General features: G+C 49.3%; 1 protein-coding gene across 1 annotated transcript in view; it reads left to right on the top strand.

Annotated features, from left to right (window-relative positions):
- Positions 1 to 1,000: 1,000 nt before the first annotated feature.
- LOC136322611 (pre-mRNA-splicing factor SLU7-like) overlaps positions 1,001 to 18,058 on the top strand; it is a 62,734-nt gene continuing 45,676 nt past the window's right edge. Inside the window, 4 exon segments of the mRNA XM_066254536.1 lie at positions 1,001 to 1,142; positions 1,515 to 1,677; positions 16,147 to 16,239; positions 16,883 to 16,944. Coding sequence (XP_066110633.1) covers positions 1,001 to 1,142; positions 1,515 to 1,677; positions 16,147 to 16,239; positions 16,883 to 16,944 — 460 coding nt within the window.

Raw genomic sequence — 18,058 nt, 5'->3', positions numbered from 1 at the left:
CTTAACTTCCTGGAGAACCACTTCCGGGATGAGCAGGTGAAAGTCACCTAGAAGATGGGCCACACCAGACCAACCTCTCAGGCTGGACGCCCCCAGGCTGGGCTGGGTGAGTGTCTCTTTGAAAGGCTCATCCTGAAGCATGACTAGGAGCCTTTAGAGCCCAGAGGCCTTGGAGGAGCCCCTCTATGTTCCCCTGATGTCTGGCTTTTATCTGAACCTCTCCCAGAAACCACTAGGCATCTTTTAAACCACCCTGGAGCCCTCTCCCATGCATCAGACCAAATGCAAACAATAAGGCTATTTGCAGGAGGAAAAAAAAAAAAAAACAGTTGAAGCTGACACCACAGCTTCCCTATTCATCTGCCCCAGTTAAGTCTGAACTGTTCATCTCAGTAACTATGTTCACGAATAAGAAATGAGACTTTGTACGGTACAAGGTGGGGAGTTGGAACTAAGATCCCAGCATAAAGCCAGAACTCACAGAGATGCAACCTCAGTAAAAGGTGGATTGGAAGAACTCATTCGCTTGTACGGGAGACTGCAAGGAAACTTACCTGTCCTCCCTCGTTCATTAGAGAGGTCTCCGCTTAGAAGTCCAGGCTCAGGAGGGGTTGGGACTTGGAGTTACATTACCTGTGGATCTGGAAAGCCCCAACAAGAAAAATTCACATGATATTGGTCTCATGGCAAGAGATAGCCCAGAAAGTCCAGAAAAAGCGGTTGCAGGTGAAACTCCCCGAATATCTGAGCTCGCAATCCAAAATGACAATCCCAAATGAAATGATAAGGAAACGTCCCTCGCGCTCAGGAGCCAGCAGACAAAACCAACAAGGGTGCTGGAAACCCAAAATTTCAGATAGAGGGGAAAAGGCTAGAGACGATAAAGTCGGAGTATTTAAAATCATAAGACATAAACACACACACACACACACACACACACACACACACACACACACACACACACACACGAATAAAGGAAACAACACTCCTTGAAGGAGGAATGAGCTATTTCGGAAAAGATTCTGAAGAAAAGTCGGGACGATGTGATGGGAAGAACCTCTATGTTACCTCTGTCTGGCACCTGGAGGACCCTCGGTATGATGGGACCCGCAGAGAGGTACGTGTAGACAGTGTCCAGCCAGGTCAGGGCAAAGCCAGATCCCAGCAGCCAGTGTGTGTGCGGTGCACCTGGCTGCCCCCAGGGGGCATCCATCACTCCGCATCCTGGAGCAAAGCCCAGTTCCCTCAGACACCTGCCAGCCGTCCCGTGCTAAATTACCTGTGTTGTTTGCAGAGTTAATAAGAAAAGCAGGTGGTGGTTGTTTGGCCTCGTTTCTAGGATCAATCGTGGAGCACAGATTAGTTTTCAGTGGAGAGAGCTGCCATGCTGAGCCAGCAGAGCCCCGAGCCCTGGGAAACCACTGCCCGGTGCAGAATCTGCAGGGAACAACCTGGACTCAGCGCGCGTCAGACGGGAAGGGTGTGCGGGCTCATCTTCAACCTTCGTTTTCCAGAAAGGGAAACAGAGGCCCAGAGAAAAGCACAGGCTGACTCGGAAGAACGCAGCTTTGGACAGCGCGGGTGCGCTTATCCAGAGATGTTCTCTGATACGCAGTCCACCCCTCCTAACCGAGGGTTTCACGTCCGCAGGTTCGACCCACCGCAGATCCGGAAACGGTATTTTCGCACTCCCAGCTGCAGTTTCCCAGCGGCGGATCAAAAACGCTGTTTTCTCTCCAAGAGTGGTTGACTCTGTGGATGTGAAGGGCTGGCTGTAGTTAAGTTTTGGGGGAGTCAAAAGCTGTATGTGAATTTTCCACTCCAGGGGTCAGCACCCATATCCCCAGTGTTTTTCTAGGATCAATGTCACCGAGCTTGTGAAAGAGACAAAACTCAGATTTGGACTTTCCAGCTCCCAGTCCGCAGCCGAAGCTGGCTGAGAGCAGCTCAGCACATGGTCCAGCTTGCCTTCCCTGCTGTCTCCCTCTGCCAGCCCCTCCCTGACCTCTGAACTCGGAGCCCTGACGCTCCCTTCCTCCCTCAGGGCAGGTGCGGGGCTGAGATGGGCAAGGGGCGAGAGGAGTTGCTCTACATAATGGCAGAATTATATGAGAATTCTCTTTATGTGCATTTTTCAAATATACGGTCTTCAGAGGCCAATCTGATTAATTTTGCTGATGGACTTTACTTCGAGCTGCATTCTAGTGAAAGAATTCATTTCTGATGATAAAACTCTCTAGGGACAGGAAGGCACAAGGGAGGGTTTTGAGCACACACCTCCATCCCTCAGGCCACCCCATCCAGCCTCTCAGCAAGCTAGTTTGAATGAAAAACGTGCCTGACCTGTGGTGGCGCAGTGGATAAAGCGTCGACCTGGAATGCTGAGGTCACCAGTTTGAAACCCTGGGCTTGCCTGGTCAAGGCACATATGTGAGTTGATGCTTCCAGCTCCTCCCCCCTTCTCTCTCTCTCTCTCTCTCTCTCCCCCCCTCTCTCTCCCTCTATCTCTCCTCTCTAAAAAATGAATAAATAAAATAAAATAAAACATAAGGGGTGGGGGGACACACAACACCTAACAGTGTATGAGCCAGCCAGGCAGCCTACAGAGGATCTAGAAAAGAACAGGCTAATTTAGGCACAAACGTGACTCGGAGCCACCAGGAGCAGCTGTCGTCCTGCACTGCCCCCTCCTGCTCTCCTGCCTAGCCTGTCATTCACTCCCCCCAGGACCCTTGAAAACGCTTCTGCCTCCGGGACCCTGGTTGCAGTGAGGGTGAACCTTCCCAGCTGAGGCAGGTCCAGAGCTCTGCAAGTGATCTAGCGATTCCAGAGGGGACCTCATGGGTTATGGGTCTAAGGACAATCATTCCACTAACAAAAGCAGGTGCAGAGCCGAGGTTGGGGGCACTGGCTCTGCAGTCAGACAGACTTTCTGCTCATGTGGCCTCAGGTAAAACACTCACCTGTCCCAGTCCCAGGTTCCTCATCTATAAAACAGGAATAGTAATGATGGTAACAGCAACCCCTGAGGGGCACGGTGAGGATTAAATGAGGTAGTGCATAACAGGTACCTCGTTCAGAGCCTGCACATAGTTACTTCACCTTTGTTCTCCCCCATGGGCCAGATGCCAGTGAAGATGTAAAAATAAAAAATGAAGACCGCAGAGAAAGTCTATGTCAGTGGTCAGCAAACCGCGGCTCACGAGCCACATGCAGTGTGGCTCTTCCACAAAATACCACGTGCAGGCGCAAAGGCCAGCTTAGGAGTACCCTAATTAAGTTAATAACAATGTACCTACCTATATAGTTTAAGTTTAAAAAATTTAGCTCTCAAAAGAAATTTCGATCATTGTACTCTTGATATTTGGTTCTGCTGACTAATGAGTTGGCGACCACTGGGCTATGTGCAGAGGAGAAAGTGGATGTCCCAAATGAGGATTGGACCAGACGGATCAAAGAAGGAACAGCAGCTGGACTGAACCAAATCTTAGCCCATTTTATTAAAATAGGACAGACTCAGAGTTCCGCCTTCTCCTCAAACCTCTGTTCCACACAGATGTGCCTGCCTTTCCACAAACTGATCTACCCGGGTGCCAAGGCCAACGTCAGCGTGTAAGAAGCTCCCAACCCAGAGGTGCCTGACTTTGCCTGTGCTCCCAACTCTCTCCCAAAATCCTCGCCTGAATCCTGCCCCCTGGCTGCCCACATCTTTGGTCTGAGCGCCTGATCATTCCTTTATTCCCCAGAGTCCAAGCACAGGTTCTGGGCAGCTGCCGTGGCTGACCTGGCCCTCTCTGACTGGACCTTGGACACTCACTCATTCCTTCCTGTCTCGGTTGATCTCTCTACTTGACTTCAGACAAGCCTGCCTTTCAGTCTTCAGCCTAGGCTACACTGTCCTGTTTCTTCCTTGATCAGTCTCATTCTGCCCGAGTCCGGGATGACAAGTAGCAGCTTAAAGACCAGCTAGAAGTCAACAATGGCCAGTGCAGGGTCGAAGGTTGTCTACGGGAGCACCTGAGACCAAGCTCTGCCTTCTCTCTCCTATAAGGAATAGCCTTGGCTGAAACGGTCCCTTCAGGAGGCTACCTGACACTGTCTACTAAAGCCAGCGACGTGCACCCCATCACCCCAAAGATCCATTTGTATCAGTCGGGAAGGACTAGGACAGTTATGCTGCTCTTAGAACAACTCACAAGGATCAATGGCTTTAAACAACAAAGGTTTGTTTCTACCTCCTGCTACTTGTTTCCCACAGCTCAGCCTGGTGACTGCGGCACACGGTCCTCACTCAGGGACACATGCTGACGGAGCCTCCTGATCCTGAACTTCAACAGTTACTGTAGTAAGAAGGAAAGGTCAAGTGCAAACAGGCTGGTGGATGCTTCAAACACTCGCCGTCATTGGCCAAAGTGAGTCACACAGAACTTTCTGCCTCCCAGAGTACCGGCAAGTGCAATCCTAGGCGCTCATATGGATGTAGTGAGGAGATGGCATTTCTCCCAGATGAAGGCACAGCACCTGGACTGGAACCTTCCACCCCCAACAGAGGACACATAACCTCTCAAAAACCTCAGGGTCCTTGGAGAACCCCAGTAAAGCCAGCACTCCAAATCCAGACTGAACAACACCAAGCACTCTGTCTCTTTGCCTCAAACAAGACCACACGCTCATAATCCTCTACAAAAGGGGAGACAGTGAGGGCAATCTTCAGACAGAATGAAGTCCACATCCCAACCAGCAGGTGGCCTGGCCCTCATGGGGAAAGAGAGGACATCTCTGTCTTGAGGAGCCTGGTCTTAGGAGTTTCCCGTTTTTCCATAAATCCTATTTTTTTATACATGTCTTTGACAATATGGGATTCACTCAACCCCTAACCAACATCAGACCTGAGACCAACATCACCTAACACAGAGCTTGAAAGGAGAGAATCTGAAACTCTGGTGAACAGTGCTGAATCCTACATTCTATACCCAAAATTTGATCACTCTAATTCCCGGAAGCAAAATACACTTACCCCTTCCCCAAGGGTGACAACCTAAAAGCCCTGTCCCAGCACAGCACCAAGCTCAAAGTCCAAGATATCCAATTTTGCACAGTGATTTCCAGTTCCGGGTGGTGGGCTGTTGTCTCTACGTATATACTCCATTCGCGGGAAGAATGTTCTGAGACCTGGAATTACTATGGACCAGTCTCTGCTGGGTCTCATTATTCTCTTCAGAATGGGAGTATTTCCTGTTGTTTTCCTGTCCTATGTCCATCATTAATGTTGCTATGTTAGAGAAGATAACTTGTCTTCTTCCTTTTTAAAAAGAATTTATTGATTGATTTTAGAGAGAAAGAAAGGGAAAGAGACAGACAGACAGACAGAAACATCGATATCTATTCCTGCATGTGCCCTGACCAGGGATCGAACCCACAACCTTCGTGCATCAGGACAACCTCTAACCAAATCAAGCCATTCGACCAGGGCACGAGCATGTTTCCTGATACATAGTTTGTAATAGCCCCCACCACACACACACACACACACACACACACACACACACACACAAAGATGGGGGAACAACCTATGTGTCTATTATTAAAAGAATGGATTTTTAAAAGTTGTGGTATAGTCACACAGTGAAATATGTTTTAGCAATTTAAATGAAAATTTCGAACTACAAGCATCAGCCGAGATAAAACTCAAAAACATAGCATTGATTGAAAAGTGCACGTTGCAGAGTACAACGTGATGCTATTTGTATAAATTTTTAATCGTCTCTAGCATTATTACACACTGTTAATGGAAGTATATGTAACAAGCAGGACTCATGGGTGTAATCAGAAAGCAACATATTGTTTGTTGCCTTTATGTTCTTTAAATTTATTTTGTTTGACATGTTTTTCCCCCACCCCAGAATGAAATGTAGGTAGTTCTAATCACTAAATAATGTTCTCCAATCAATAAATAATGTCTATCTCGCCTGACCTGTGGTGGCGCAGTGGATAAAGCGTCGACCTGGAATGCTGAGGTTGCCGGTTCAAAACCCTGGGCTTGCCTGCTCAAGGCACATATGGGAGTTGATGCTTCCTGCTCCTCCCCCCCCTTTCTCTCTCTCTCTCTCTCTCTCTCTCTCTCTCTCTCTCTCTCTCTCTCTCCTCTAAAATGAATAAGTAAAAATAAAACTTTTTTAAATAAATAAATAAATAATGTCTATCTTGGTAGAATCATCACAATGTTCCACTTTTATGGTTATTCCTTTCATCAGTCAGTTATTGACATTGTTTTCATTATGAATGCCACATCATAAACCACCCAAAGCCCAGTGACACATGGAATAATATACAAGTGTCTTTTTCTAGCTTGCAAGTCTGTGGCGGTCTGCTGTTCACAGTTAGGCTTGCTCCAGGTTATGAGCTCTGTCCAGGGCAGTTCCGTGTCCTTCATCCCCTAGGAAACACACTCTCTACTGCCTGGGGCATGTGCTCCTGATAACGGCAGACATGCAAGAGGAAGGTCCTCAATGCAGGCAAATCACATGCTTGATTCGTGTGACCTCTGCTAACTTCCCATTAGCAGGTCACATGGCCAAACCCAATGCCAAAGAGGTTGCGGAAATAGATGTGGCCACTATAGGGGGAGGTAGATGGGATACTTGCAGAATCCAAGACCACTCGCCCACAGTGTATCACAGGCCAGCTACAGTGGAGCCATCCAGTGGGGAATGAGGCCAGCTTCTTCCCTCCATCCCTCCTTGTGCCCATCGTCTGTTCCTTGTCAACCCCGGTTTCTGACCCCTCCAGGTCTAAGAGGGAAGGAAGAGAAGAAGGGGACAGGAGATTTCTGACTTGACTAAATCTGGAGTCCCGGTCTCTGAGCTGGGAGGTGTTTCTAGGTCGCTCTCAGGAGCACTCCCACGGGTTCTCCAACCTTCAGGGATGCTCAGAGTTCTAGGTGATGCCTTCCGGTTTAGAGGTGGGGGTGGTGCACGTGGCTCAGGTCCCGCTCATAAACCCTCCTCACATCTCAAATCCCTGACTCATTCATGCTGTCATGGAGGATGAGTGTTCTCCCTCTAGTTTTCCTTTGTAAATCCTTTGACATGGCCTCACACCTTACCTGTTGTCTGGGTGCCTCCACCGAAATTTCCACTTGACCTGCCATATTGTTACATAAACCTAGGTAGTAATAATATAAAAGCATGAGTGAGCCCTGGCCGGGCAGCTCAGTTGCTTAGAGTGTCATCCCGATACACTAAGATTGTGGGTGCGATCCCCGGTCAGGGCACATATAAGAGTCAACCAGTGGGTACTTGGATCAGTAGAACAAGAAATTATAATTTCTATCTCTCTCTTTCTCTCTCTCTCTTTCTCTCTCTCTCATCAGTAAATTTTTTTAATGTTTTAAGTTATATGAGGATTTAAAATAAATAAATAAATAAAAACATGGGTGAGAAGGAAGCACACCGGCTTCAGGATGTTTACTATACCTCTGGGGAGGGGGAGGGAAGCAGAAGGCAGAGTGACAGAGGGGCACTGTGATGGTGAAATTCATATGTCAACTTGGCTAGGCCATGGCACCCAGATATTTTGTCAAACATTATTCTAGACATTTCTGTGAAGATATTTTTTTCGATGAGATTAATGTTAAATCAATAAACAGATTGCTCTCCATAAGTGGTGGGCCTTGTCTAATCAGTTGAAAACCTTAACAGAAAAAGACTGACTTTCCTCAAAGAAGAAGGAATTCTGCTAGCAAACTGCCTTTGGATCGGAACTGTTTCATTGACCCTTCTGTGGGTTCCCAGCCTGCCAGATAAAGGCTTTGACCTTGCTAAGCCTCCACAATGGCATGAGCCAATTTCTTAAAATAAATGAATAAACACACACATGCCTCTTGTTTTTCCTGGTTCTCTGAAGAATACTGGCTAATACAGGACATCTCTGCAGATGAGTATATTGAGACAGGGTGAGCATCACAGCTGAGGGTAAGTTTTTGCTTTTGTTTTCTTTTTCTTTGAAAACCTGCTTGGGCAGTTCCTGCCTTTTGCCACCATGTATTTTATCTTTGTGCCAGGTTATGTTGCTTTTGGCCAAAGGCTTCAAGACAAATGCATTCCTGGAAACTACATTGTAAATCCAATTGTCATAAAGCAGATTACGCTTTCATGGAAACAATGTCACATTGAATTGTAACAGCAGAATTAATCATCTACACTTGTATAGAGCTTTGAAAGAGACTTTCAGGTACACTGTTGCACTGAGTCCTGTCAGGTAGGCCAGTGGTCCCCAACCCCTAGGCCACGAACCGGTACCGGTCCGTGGGCCATTTGGTACCGTTCCACAGAGAAAGAATAAATAACTTACATTATTTCCGTTTTATTTATATTTAAGTCTGAACAATGTTTTATTTTTTAAAAATGACCAGATTCCCTCTGTTACATCCATCTGTCTAAGACTCACTCTTGACGCTTGTCTCAGTCACGTGATACATTTATCCATCCCACCCTAAAGGCCGGTCCATGAAAATATTTTCTGACATTAAACTGGTCTGTGGCCCAAAAAAGGTTGGGGACCACTGAGGTAGGCGATTTGTTCTCTTGGTGGCACAGATGAAGGAATTGAGGCTCAGAGAGCCACTTTGCTCAGGGTCCCACTAGCCATAGTGACTGAGCCGGGATTCGACCCTAGCTCATTGGCCTTTCCTATTTTTTTTAATTTATTTATTCATTTTAGAAAGGAGAGAGAGAGGGGGAGAGAGAGAGGAGAAAGAGAAGCATCAACTCCCATATGTGCCTTGACCAGGCAAGCCCAGGGTTTTGAACCGGCAACCTCAGCATTTCCAGGTCGACGCTTTATCCACTGCGCCACCACAGGTCAGGCCTCAGTGGCCTTCCCAACATCCCCATAACCAGGTCTCAGCTTCAACTCAATCAAACACACAACGAAAAGTTCATCCAGAACTCAAGCCACCACAATTGTTTAAAACTATAAAAGTTTGCTCTTAAGTCACATAAAACAGGCAAATGAGCGTATTGCTCACTAAAAAAAAAAACCCTGAACTATAAAAGCAGACATATAACACACAAACAATCATTATGACCCACCCACAAAGCACCTAACCCAAAAATAGGGGCTTCGCCGTCCGCACAAACACTTCACGAGCAATCGTTCACTCTGTGCAGGAAACACAGAATTGCCCAGGGGACCACCTGAATCTATGTATTTTTCCAGTCCCTTTTTCATGCCCTTTTTGTTACACTGATCATTTTGAAAACACAATTAAAATTCATAAATGGTGTGGCTTGTGTCTGTCCAGGTTGGGGTGGGGACTAGCAGGGACTGACTTTGTTAGTCAGGGCTGAGCTGTAGGCATCATGTAGCAGAGAAAGAAAAACCATGGGTAGGCAGAGCCGGGAACCAGGGGAGGTCAGACAGACCCCTCCCAGCTGGAGTTGGGGTGCTAAGAGAGCAAGAGTTTCACCCCAGCCCCCAGGCCCCATGCCTTCCACCTCTAATGCTGCTCTCAGCTCTGCCTGGGGTCATCTCTGAAGACGGGGTCTGCTCTGCCCTCTGTCTTGGCAGGGCTGCTCTACAGGACCTGCCTGGCTTCCTCCCCTGGCACCTCTGCCTTGGCCCCTTGTCACCTCTGCAGACTCAGCCAGGCCTCAAGCTCCAGGGTAACCCTGTCCCTGGAGGACTAGAAATAAAGGAGCCCTCTGGGGGCACCGCACTGGTCAGCCTCGTTCCTTCTCCCACCACCCACGCCCCTCTGCAGGTTTTGCTCCCATTTCCGGGTCCCTCTCCATGGGGAGGGCCCCTCTGGTTCCTTCCAGGCTGGGGTCTGGGGCTTTCACTGCCTACTTGGGTCAGCAGTGGCCTCAGCATGCTGCTCCCTTCACAGAGCGCCCACCGACCAGATCGAGACTCCAACCCATCCAAGTTCCTGTTCCTGGGGCTGCCCCGGCTTCCTGAGCCCTGGCTGGGTGGCTTTCCTTGAGCTAACAGCCCGTGAGTGGTAACCCATCGGCACCCACTCAGGCCACCGGGCTCACCTCAGTGGGCTTCCCTCCGATCCCCACATCTCTGTGCCTCCACTGGGGCTGCAGAGTCCCAGGGAAGGAATGGCGCCCTCTGCCCCACACACTACTCTGAGGGCACCTTGGACCCAGCATGCCTGAGCAGTGACTCACAGAAGCAGCAAAAGAGGAAGAAGGGGCTCCAGTGACAAGAGCTACAGAGGACTAAAAAGTATAAGCATAAAAAATTAGATGTAAACCATCAGCCCCAAGCCAAGGCCAGTGGCAAAGGGAACAGAACTGCCTGATCTCTCAAACAGCCTCCGATTTTTATTCTTGAGGTCCACGTGAGCTTCATACACAAAGCCACGTAGAAGGGGGAGCTCTTCCCTAGGGAAGAGGGTCACTTGTGTGATTTTCTCTAGCCCCTGGACTGTGAGGGTTCATTCTCACAGGTCTGGGATGCCCGTGATCTGAGCCTGGGGAATCAGGACCACACACAGCACTGACCCGGTCACAGCACGGAGCACACTGATTAATAGCGTTGCTTTGTGACAAAGCCCCCAAGGAGCTTGGGATGGTTCATACCAGCCTGTGCTCTCATAGCCACGAGACCAATGCTTTGTACCTGGTCTCTGCGAGTCACCGGGGGCTCTGCCATTGGGAACAGTCATGTAGTGAGACTATACCTGCACGATAGCAGATAAGAGAAACCCAGGTTCTATGCATGTATTGGTGGTTCCTGATTACAGAGATACCATGTCCCTTCTCAACCCCTCCCTGGGGGGGGGCAAAAGCAGCTCAGACGTGACTTCTTCAGACCCCTTACCCTGAGTGGCCTTTGGCTGTGACGACACCCCTGTATGGACGTTACTGCTATGCTGTGATAAATTGTAGGTTTGCAAGTACTATCATTCAGACCTCTGAACCTTCTTTAGTAGTTGAATCTGTATCGCTGCTGCTGTTGGTGTATCCACACTGTGATGGGTTAAATTGTGTCCCCTCACAATTTATGTGTTGAAGTCCTATCTCCCAGTACCACCTCAGAATGTGACCTTATTTAGAACTAGGCTAGGTCAGTGCAGAGGTAATTAGTTAGGATGAGGCCCTATTGGAGTAGGCAGGTCCCCTAATCCAATATGACTGATATCTTGATAAAAAGCAAAAGTCTAAAAATAAATGCCACGTGAAGACTAGAGTTATGTTGCCACAAATCAAGGAGAAAGGCCAGGAACAGAGACTTTCCCTAGGCCCTTTGGAGAGAGCGCGGCCCCACACCTTGACCTCAGATGTCTAGCCTCCAAAGTAAATGTCCCTGGTTGAGCCCCAGTTTGTGATACTCTGTTATGGGAGCCGTAGCAAACTGGTGCCCCCTCAGAAGGCTTTCTCACTTCCCACTGCCATCGGCAACATATGCTGGTGTCAACTCAGGCGCCCCTCGACCTTCGGTCTCATGTGGGACCCTATGGCTACTCTTCTCCTCACACAGCTGTGATCTCTCTTTGGCCACACGTGCTGCTACCCACTCACAGGACGCTAGGAGCTTGTCCGTAGCTTGGGGGAGTATTTGCGTGAATCCATGCACACTCCGCTCTCCCAGTGAGACTTGCAGGCCAGGTTCAGAGTCTGTTTCAGATGAGGCAGGGGCTTTAGAAGTGAGGTGTCCATGCCTTGCAATCTACAGGTAAGGAAGATGAGGATGAGAAGAGTGGGACCAGCTTCCCAGGGCCGCACACCTAGCTCATTAGTATGGTCATGATGACAGCCCAGGAATTCTGATGCTCAACCCAAGTGTTGTTCAATCTTAGATTTCTTCTTTGGGGACGACTTTGGTCGCCAGCTGCCCTAAAGTGTGTTTGTCTTGCTCATTAGAAGTTAATTACATTTAGAAGAGGGATTTTGATTGAGTTTTCTCTGTAAACTCACCAAGTCCTCCAATGTGTAGGTGTTGAATAAATGTTTTGATTGAATTGATCAAAAGGTCTCATTCTGCTCAAAGCTAGCAGATTCCCAAGAGCATAAGAGGCCAGGCCAGCGTTTCTCAAAGTGTGCCCAGGGGAACACTCGCCTGGGCAGCGCCACTGATGGACTTACTAGGGAGTGAAGCATTCCCATCCTCCACTGCAGACCCCGCCCTGAGACTCTCTGGGGATGAGCCCCGGGAAACAGGCCCCAGACTGCAGCAGCAGTTCTCAGCTTTGTCTGCAATAGGAATTGCCTGCCTGGACAGCTTGAAAATACAGAAGGCTCATTTAATGGGCTTGGGGCTTTTTAGCAACTCTCCCCCCCTCCCCGTGATGCTCTGTGCAGACAGGGTGGTACCCACAGCACTACAGCTTTGAGTGATTGAGCATCCTCTGTTGAGAATCGGGCAATCACTCGTCAGTTTATCTAGAATTTCCCCAGCTTGAAAACTCAAGTTCCAGCCCTGGCCAGGTAGCTCAGTTGGTTAGAGCATCACCCCCTGATGCTATGGTTATGGGTTGGATCCCCAGGCAGGGCACATATAAGAATCAATCAGTAAATGCATAAATAAGTGGTACAACAGATCGAAGTTTCTCTCCCCCCCCCCACCCTTCTCTTCTTCTCCCTCTCTAAAAAGCAATAAAATAAATTTTAAAAATTAAAAATAAAAGGCCCTGGCCGGTTGGTTCAGCAGTGGAACGTTGGCCTGGCGTGCGGGGGACCCGGGTTCGATTCCCGGCCAGGGCACATAGGAGAAGCGCCCATTTGCTTCTCCACCACCCCCCTTCCTCTCTGTCTCTCTCTTCCCCTCCCGCAGCCAAGGCTCCATTGGAGCAAAGATGGCCCGGGCGCTGGGGATGGCTCCTTGGCCTCTGCCCCAGGCGCTAGAGTGGCTCTGGTCATGGTAAAGCGACGCCCCGGAGGGGCAGAGCATCGCCCCCTGGTGGGCAGAGCGTCGCCCCTGGTGGGCGTGCCGGGTGGATCCCGGTTGGGTGCATGCGGGAGTCTGTCTGACTGTCTCTCCCCGTTTCCAGCTTCAGAAAAATACAAAAAAAAAAAAAATTAAAAATTAAATAAAATTCAAGTTCCACATCCACAGAACCCCTTTATTTTGGGAATGCTAGGACTGTTGGTCACCTCAGTAAAGACTTGCCTCTGTGTAATTCACAATCAAGGGGCACAAATGCATGTATTAGGAATGAAGCAAAGGACTGAGCCCCATGCTTCCCCAATGAGGCGCCCGCCCACCCTCTCTAGCTCCGCCTTCCACCCATTCCTCCCATGGAGAAGGCTCACAGAGAGCTACGCCTTATCACTGCAGGGTGGTGGCTGCTCCACAGCTCTAGTCCTGATTTCCTGATAATTCAGAAAGCATTTCCATGTTGGCCCACAGTTTCTGTTTCCTGTCCCCTCCCATGCTATTTTTAGGTGCAGGGAACATTTCCTGTCCTGGCCTGCCCTACCCACCTGCATGTCTATCTGGGCCTCTGACATCCAGCTGGGTGGGCCTGCACGATTGAGTATGTGATCCCTCGGGTCTGGACCCTACTGTTCAGAGGGGCAGGTCGCGCCCAACAGCCCCTGTGGGCTTGGTGGGGTCCCCCCAGACTAAAATGCTTTTCTGTTTGTCTTACAAGCTTTAAAATAATAATATTTTCCCATTTCCACTCTGTTAGGTCTGGCTGTACCGAGGTCCACGTATCCTGCTGTAGAAAAGGCCCCCAGGATGGCATGTTGGCCAGCTCGGCTGCACGCACCCAGGTGGCCAGCAAAGTTCCAGGTCTAAAGGTCTGTCTTTTGCCTCCATTTCACAAACCCCGCCTGCGTGTTAGGCATGGCACTTGTCTCATCAGAACTCACAGCACCTGACCAGGCAGTGACGCAATGTATAGAGCGTCAGCTTGTAGTGCTGAGGACCCAGGTTCAAAACCCGAAGTGGCTCACCTGCTTGAGCGCAGGGTCACCACCTTGAGCATGAGATCATAGACATGACCCCAGGTCGCTGGCTTGATCCCAAAGGTCGCTGGTTTGAAACCCAAGGTCGCTGGTTTGAAGCCCAAGGTCGCTGGCTTGAAGCCCAAGGTCACTGACTTGAGCAAGGGGTCACTGGATCAGCTGGAGCCCCCTGGTCAAGGCATATATGAGAAAGCAATCAATACAATGAAGGTGCCTCAACGAAGAATTAATGCTTCTCATCTCTCTCCCTTCCTGTCTGACCCTATCTGTCTCTCTCTCTCTCTCTCTCTCTCTCTCTGTCTGGCTTAAAAAAAAAAAAAAGAAAGAAAGAAACTCACAGCGATCTCACATGGTGGTGAGAACCCAGGAGAGGAGCCTGTGCTCAGAGCAGGAGCTGCTCTGCCCCAGGTCACACCATGCAGAGCTCTCACCCAAATCCCACATGACTGGTTGGAAATTTGTTTATCAGCATTCCTCAGCCTTTGTATATATTTTTTTATTACTGCCCTTCTGAGGAGCTGTGGTAGACATTTTTTCCCCCTAATCACTCCCTCCTCCATTAAATTTTAATACCACAGATAACTGTAATGCTCTTTACATAGTATAGAGATATCTGTGCATTATACATAAAAAGAGTCAGGTTTTTTTCACATTTCAAGAGCCAACCTCATCCCCATGGGAGTGATCACACTCCTCTTGAGAATGCCAACAGGGCCTGACCTGTGGTGGCATGGTGGATGAAGCATTGACTTGGAATGCTGAGATCGCTGGTTCAAAACCCTGGGCTTGCCCGGTCAAGGCACATACAACAAGCAATCAATGAAGGACTAAAGTGAAGCAACTAAGACTTGATGCTTCTTGTTCTCTCCCCTCCTCTCTCTGTAAAATCAATCAATAAAATTTTTTTTTTAAATAAAAAAGAATTCCAACAAGGTTTGAGATCTGACTGATGTGTTCTCTTCGCTCTGAATGTAGGTGGAAAGGAAGAACAGGTAAAACCGTAAAGAAGTTCCTTCCAAACTAACGTTCTCAGGACTCTCATGCTGGAGACAGAGGTAGTTCTGTGGCCAAATACGTTTGGGCAATACTGAACGAAGCACCACTTCAGCTCCTGGAGGACCATCTCATCAAAATCACTGAGTGGCTACTTAAAAAAAAAAAAAAAAAAACCTGACCAGGTGGTGGCACAGTAGATAGAGCATCGGACTGGGACGCAGAGGATCCAGGTTCGAAACCCTGAGGTTGCCAGCTTGAACATGAGCTCATCTGGTTTGAGCAAAAAGCTCACCAGCTTGAACCCAAGGTCACTGGCTTGAGCAAGGGGTCACTAGGTCTGTTGTAGCCCCCCAGTCAAGGCACATATGAAAAAGCAATCAATGAACAACTAAGGTGCCACAATGAAGAATTGATGCTTCTCATCTCCCTTCCTATCTGTCTGTCCCTATATGTCCTTTTCTCTGACTCTCTCTGTCTCTGTCACAAATAAATAAATAAATAATGTTTATATCAATACATCTTAATTTAAGTTGGCCAGGAATTAATGTCTCTCCTCTTTCTCACTAACTCTCTCTCTCTGCATTTGAAACTAATGTTGACGCCTTCGTGTTTATAAATCACTTTAAATTCCTGTTTCTAGAATGTATTTCTGGAAATGCTGCCATAGATACAGAGTTGCTCTCTCTCGAGAAGTTTGGTGATGTTTGCCAAAAAGAAACAGCTCTCCCTGTGACTCAGCCCAGCCAGGCCAGCCAGTCTGCAGGGCCTGACCATCAGCCCAGGGAGCTCACGGAGCAGACCCAACCCTCTGTGCCGGGTTCCAGCCGGGCACGAGCAGCAGGAAGACGTGCTGACAGGTCATTAAACTGTATTTATTTAACACCAGTGTATGGCCCGCTTATACTGTGCCAGAGTACGGAGCTGCTCCTGGAGCACGTGGCACATGTAGTCAGGGCCCCTTGAGACCACCAGCACACCTTGAAATCCACAACCTTCTCTGCACTGTCCTATCCCAGGCACGCTCTAGAATAGGGGTTACAAACATGGCTTTCCAGGAGCTTTATCCAGATCAGATACCTGGGTCTGACCCCGATCTACTGAATTAAAATCTCGGGGCATCCGCATGTCAGTTTTACACAGAGGAGTTTGGTAAGACCGTGTCTGGGATTGCTGAACTGATGAATCCTGACTGCCCCCTCCCATGAGAACCCTTCCTGGACCACAGCTTTGGGACAGGCGGAGACCCCTGCGACAGCCTCGTGGGAGCATGTGTCCCCACATGGCCTCTTGGCTTACTGGTCAAGACTCTCGAGGGCAGGTGAGTTTTCTATCCATTCCTTGTCGCCTGTGTCTAGCACAATGCCAGGCCTGAGCTGAGCAGCTGGTAAATGCTTGAGGCATCAGCAACCAAATGCAGAAATGAGTGAAGGCACCATCACATGAGAAGGGCAGAGGCACCAACCCATCCGGCCACATCGGAAGGACCAGGGCCAGCTCTTTGAGAAGAAGGATCAGTAGTTAAAGCCAGACAACACCCATACCGCACGCTGGCACTAGTCACGATGCTGCTTTGATTGTTGAGCAAATCTATACAATGTGGTTTTGTTAGCCTCCTCGTCTGTTTTTAAAATCCTTACCAGGAGCACTAAAGCAGCTGTGAATTGCATGGAGTAGAACTACCTAAGCCCAGCGATGCCCCACCAGCACCAGTCACCGCACCAAAGTCCCGGCAGGGACGGACACTCCCTGGGACCTGGCGGGAGGGTCTGGTCCACAATGGGCCACTGGGGAGAGGAGGGCTGCATGCTGGTGTCACACTGATCCTGTCACTCACAAAGGCCCCACAATCCACCAAGTCCTTCGATAGCCCCTTGGTGTCATCCATTTCATCCTCACACCACGCTCAGGAGCAGACCCAGGGCGCTCTGGAGGGTCACCCTCATTTGCGCTTGAAAACCCAGGGAGAAACCGGGGCCTCGGGTGCAGAGGGAGGAGGAGGGGGAGCAGGAGGTGCAGCAACGAGGTGAGGAGAGTGGGCACAGGGACCAACCCTGGAAGATGTGCCCAAACCAAACCACAGTGAGACATCTGGCCACCCTGCCACCCTCAGCCACCAGGTGGCAGGCCCGAACCACGGTGCCCAGGAGCAGCTGCCAAAGGCAGTCTGAGGCAGAGGCGGAGCCAAGGGAAAGGGGCTGAAGAGAACACATCACACACTACACACCACACATCACACACCATGCACCACACACACCATACCACACACACACACACACTCACACACTACACAAACCACACACATCACACACACACCACACCATACAAACCACATACATCACACCCACATACCACACACATCACACCACATACACCTCATATATATACCATACACACAAAATCACACACCTACAACACACACACAACACAAACATCACACCACATATACCATGCAGCCACCACACACACCCACTCACACACAACCACACATACCACACATACTATATATCTATATACCACACACACCACACAGACGCCATACTCACACACAATCCCTCACTCCACTGCGGTAGCTGCTACCGTTTCCTTTACCAGGCTTGGCACCTTCTTCCCCTCCCACCGTCTCCTCAGGACCTAAAATTCCACACATCTCTTTGCCATCACTTCCCAAACACTCTTGTACTGTGCCTTTCTCTCCCACCAGCCTCTCCCCAAATATCAACATTCCCTTTCTCCCCACCACCCAGTCCTCAGAAGTAAAAATAAAACCTACCACCAGGAGGGCGTTTTCTGCCTTGTCAAGCACTTTCTCTTCTCCTTTCTCATTTGATTGTCTCCACAGTCCTACAAGACCAAGGTCAGTGCTGCCACCTCATACAGGAGGGAGCAGAGACTCACATTCTTGCCCATTCATGGTGGGCAGCACTAGAGGTCAACTCACAGGCTCCTGGGCTTGACTGGCCTCCATGGCCCCAAATACCTCCCCACAGCTGACACCCCATATTCTCACTCAGTATCTCCCTTCTACCCCCAAATGTGATGGGGAATAAGGGGATGGAGGGTCTCTGCCCCTCAGACCCCTCATCCTGGGGAAGGCAGCTCCACTAAGAAAGGCAAGGAGATGTCAAGCTACTTCTCCA

The sequence above is a fragment of the Saccopteryx bilineata genome, chromosome 2 (genome assembly GCF_036850765.1).
Source record: "Saccopteryx bilineata isolate mSacBil1 chromosome 2, mSacBil1_pri_phased_curated, whole genome shotgun sequence".
Taxonomy (NCBI): domain Eukaryota; kingdom Metazoa; phylum Chordata; class Mammalia; order Chiroptera; family Emballonuridae; genus Saccopteryx; species Saccopteryx bilineata.
The sequence above is the reverse complement of the archived record's forward strand: the minus strand, read 5'-3'. Positions and strand labels throughout refer to the sequence as shown.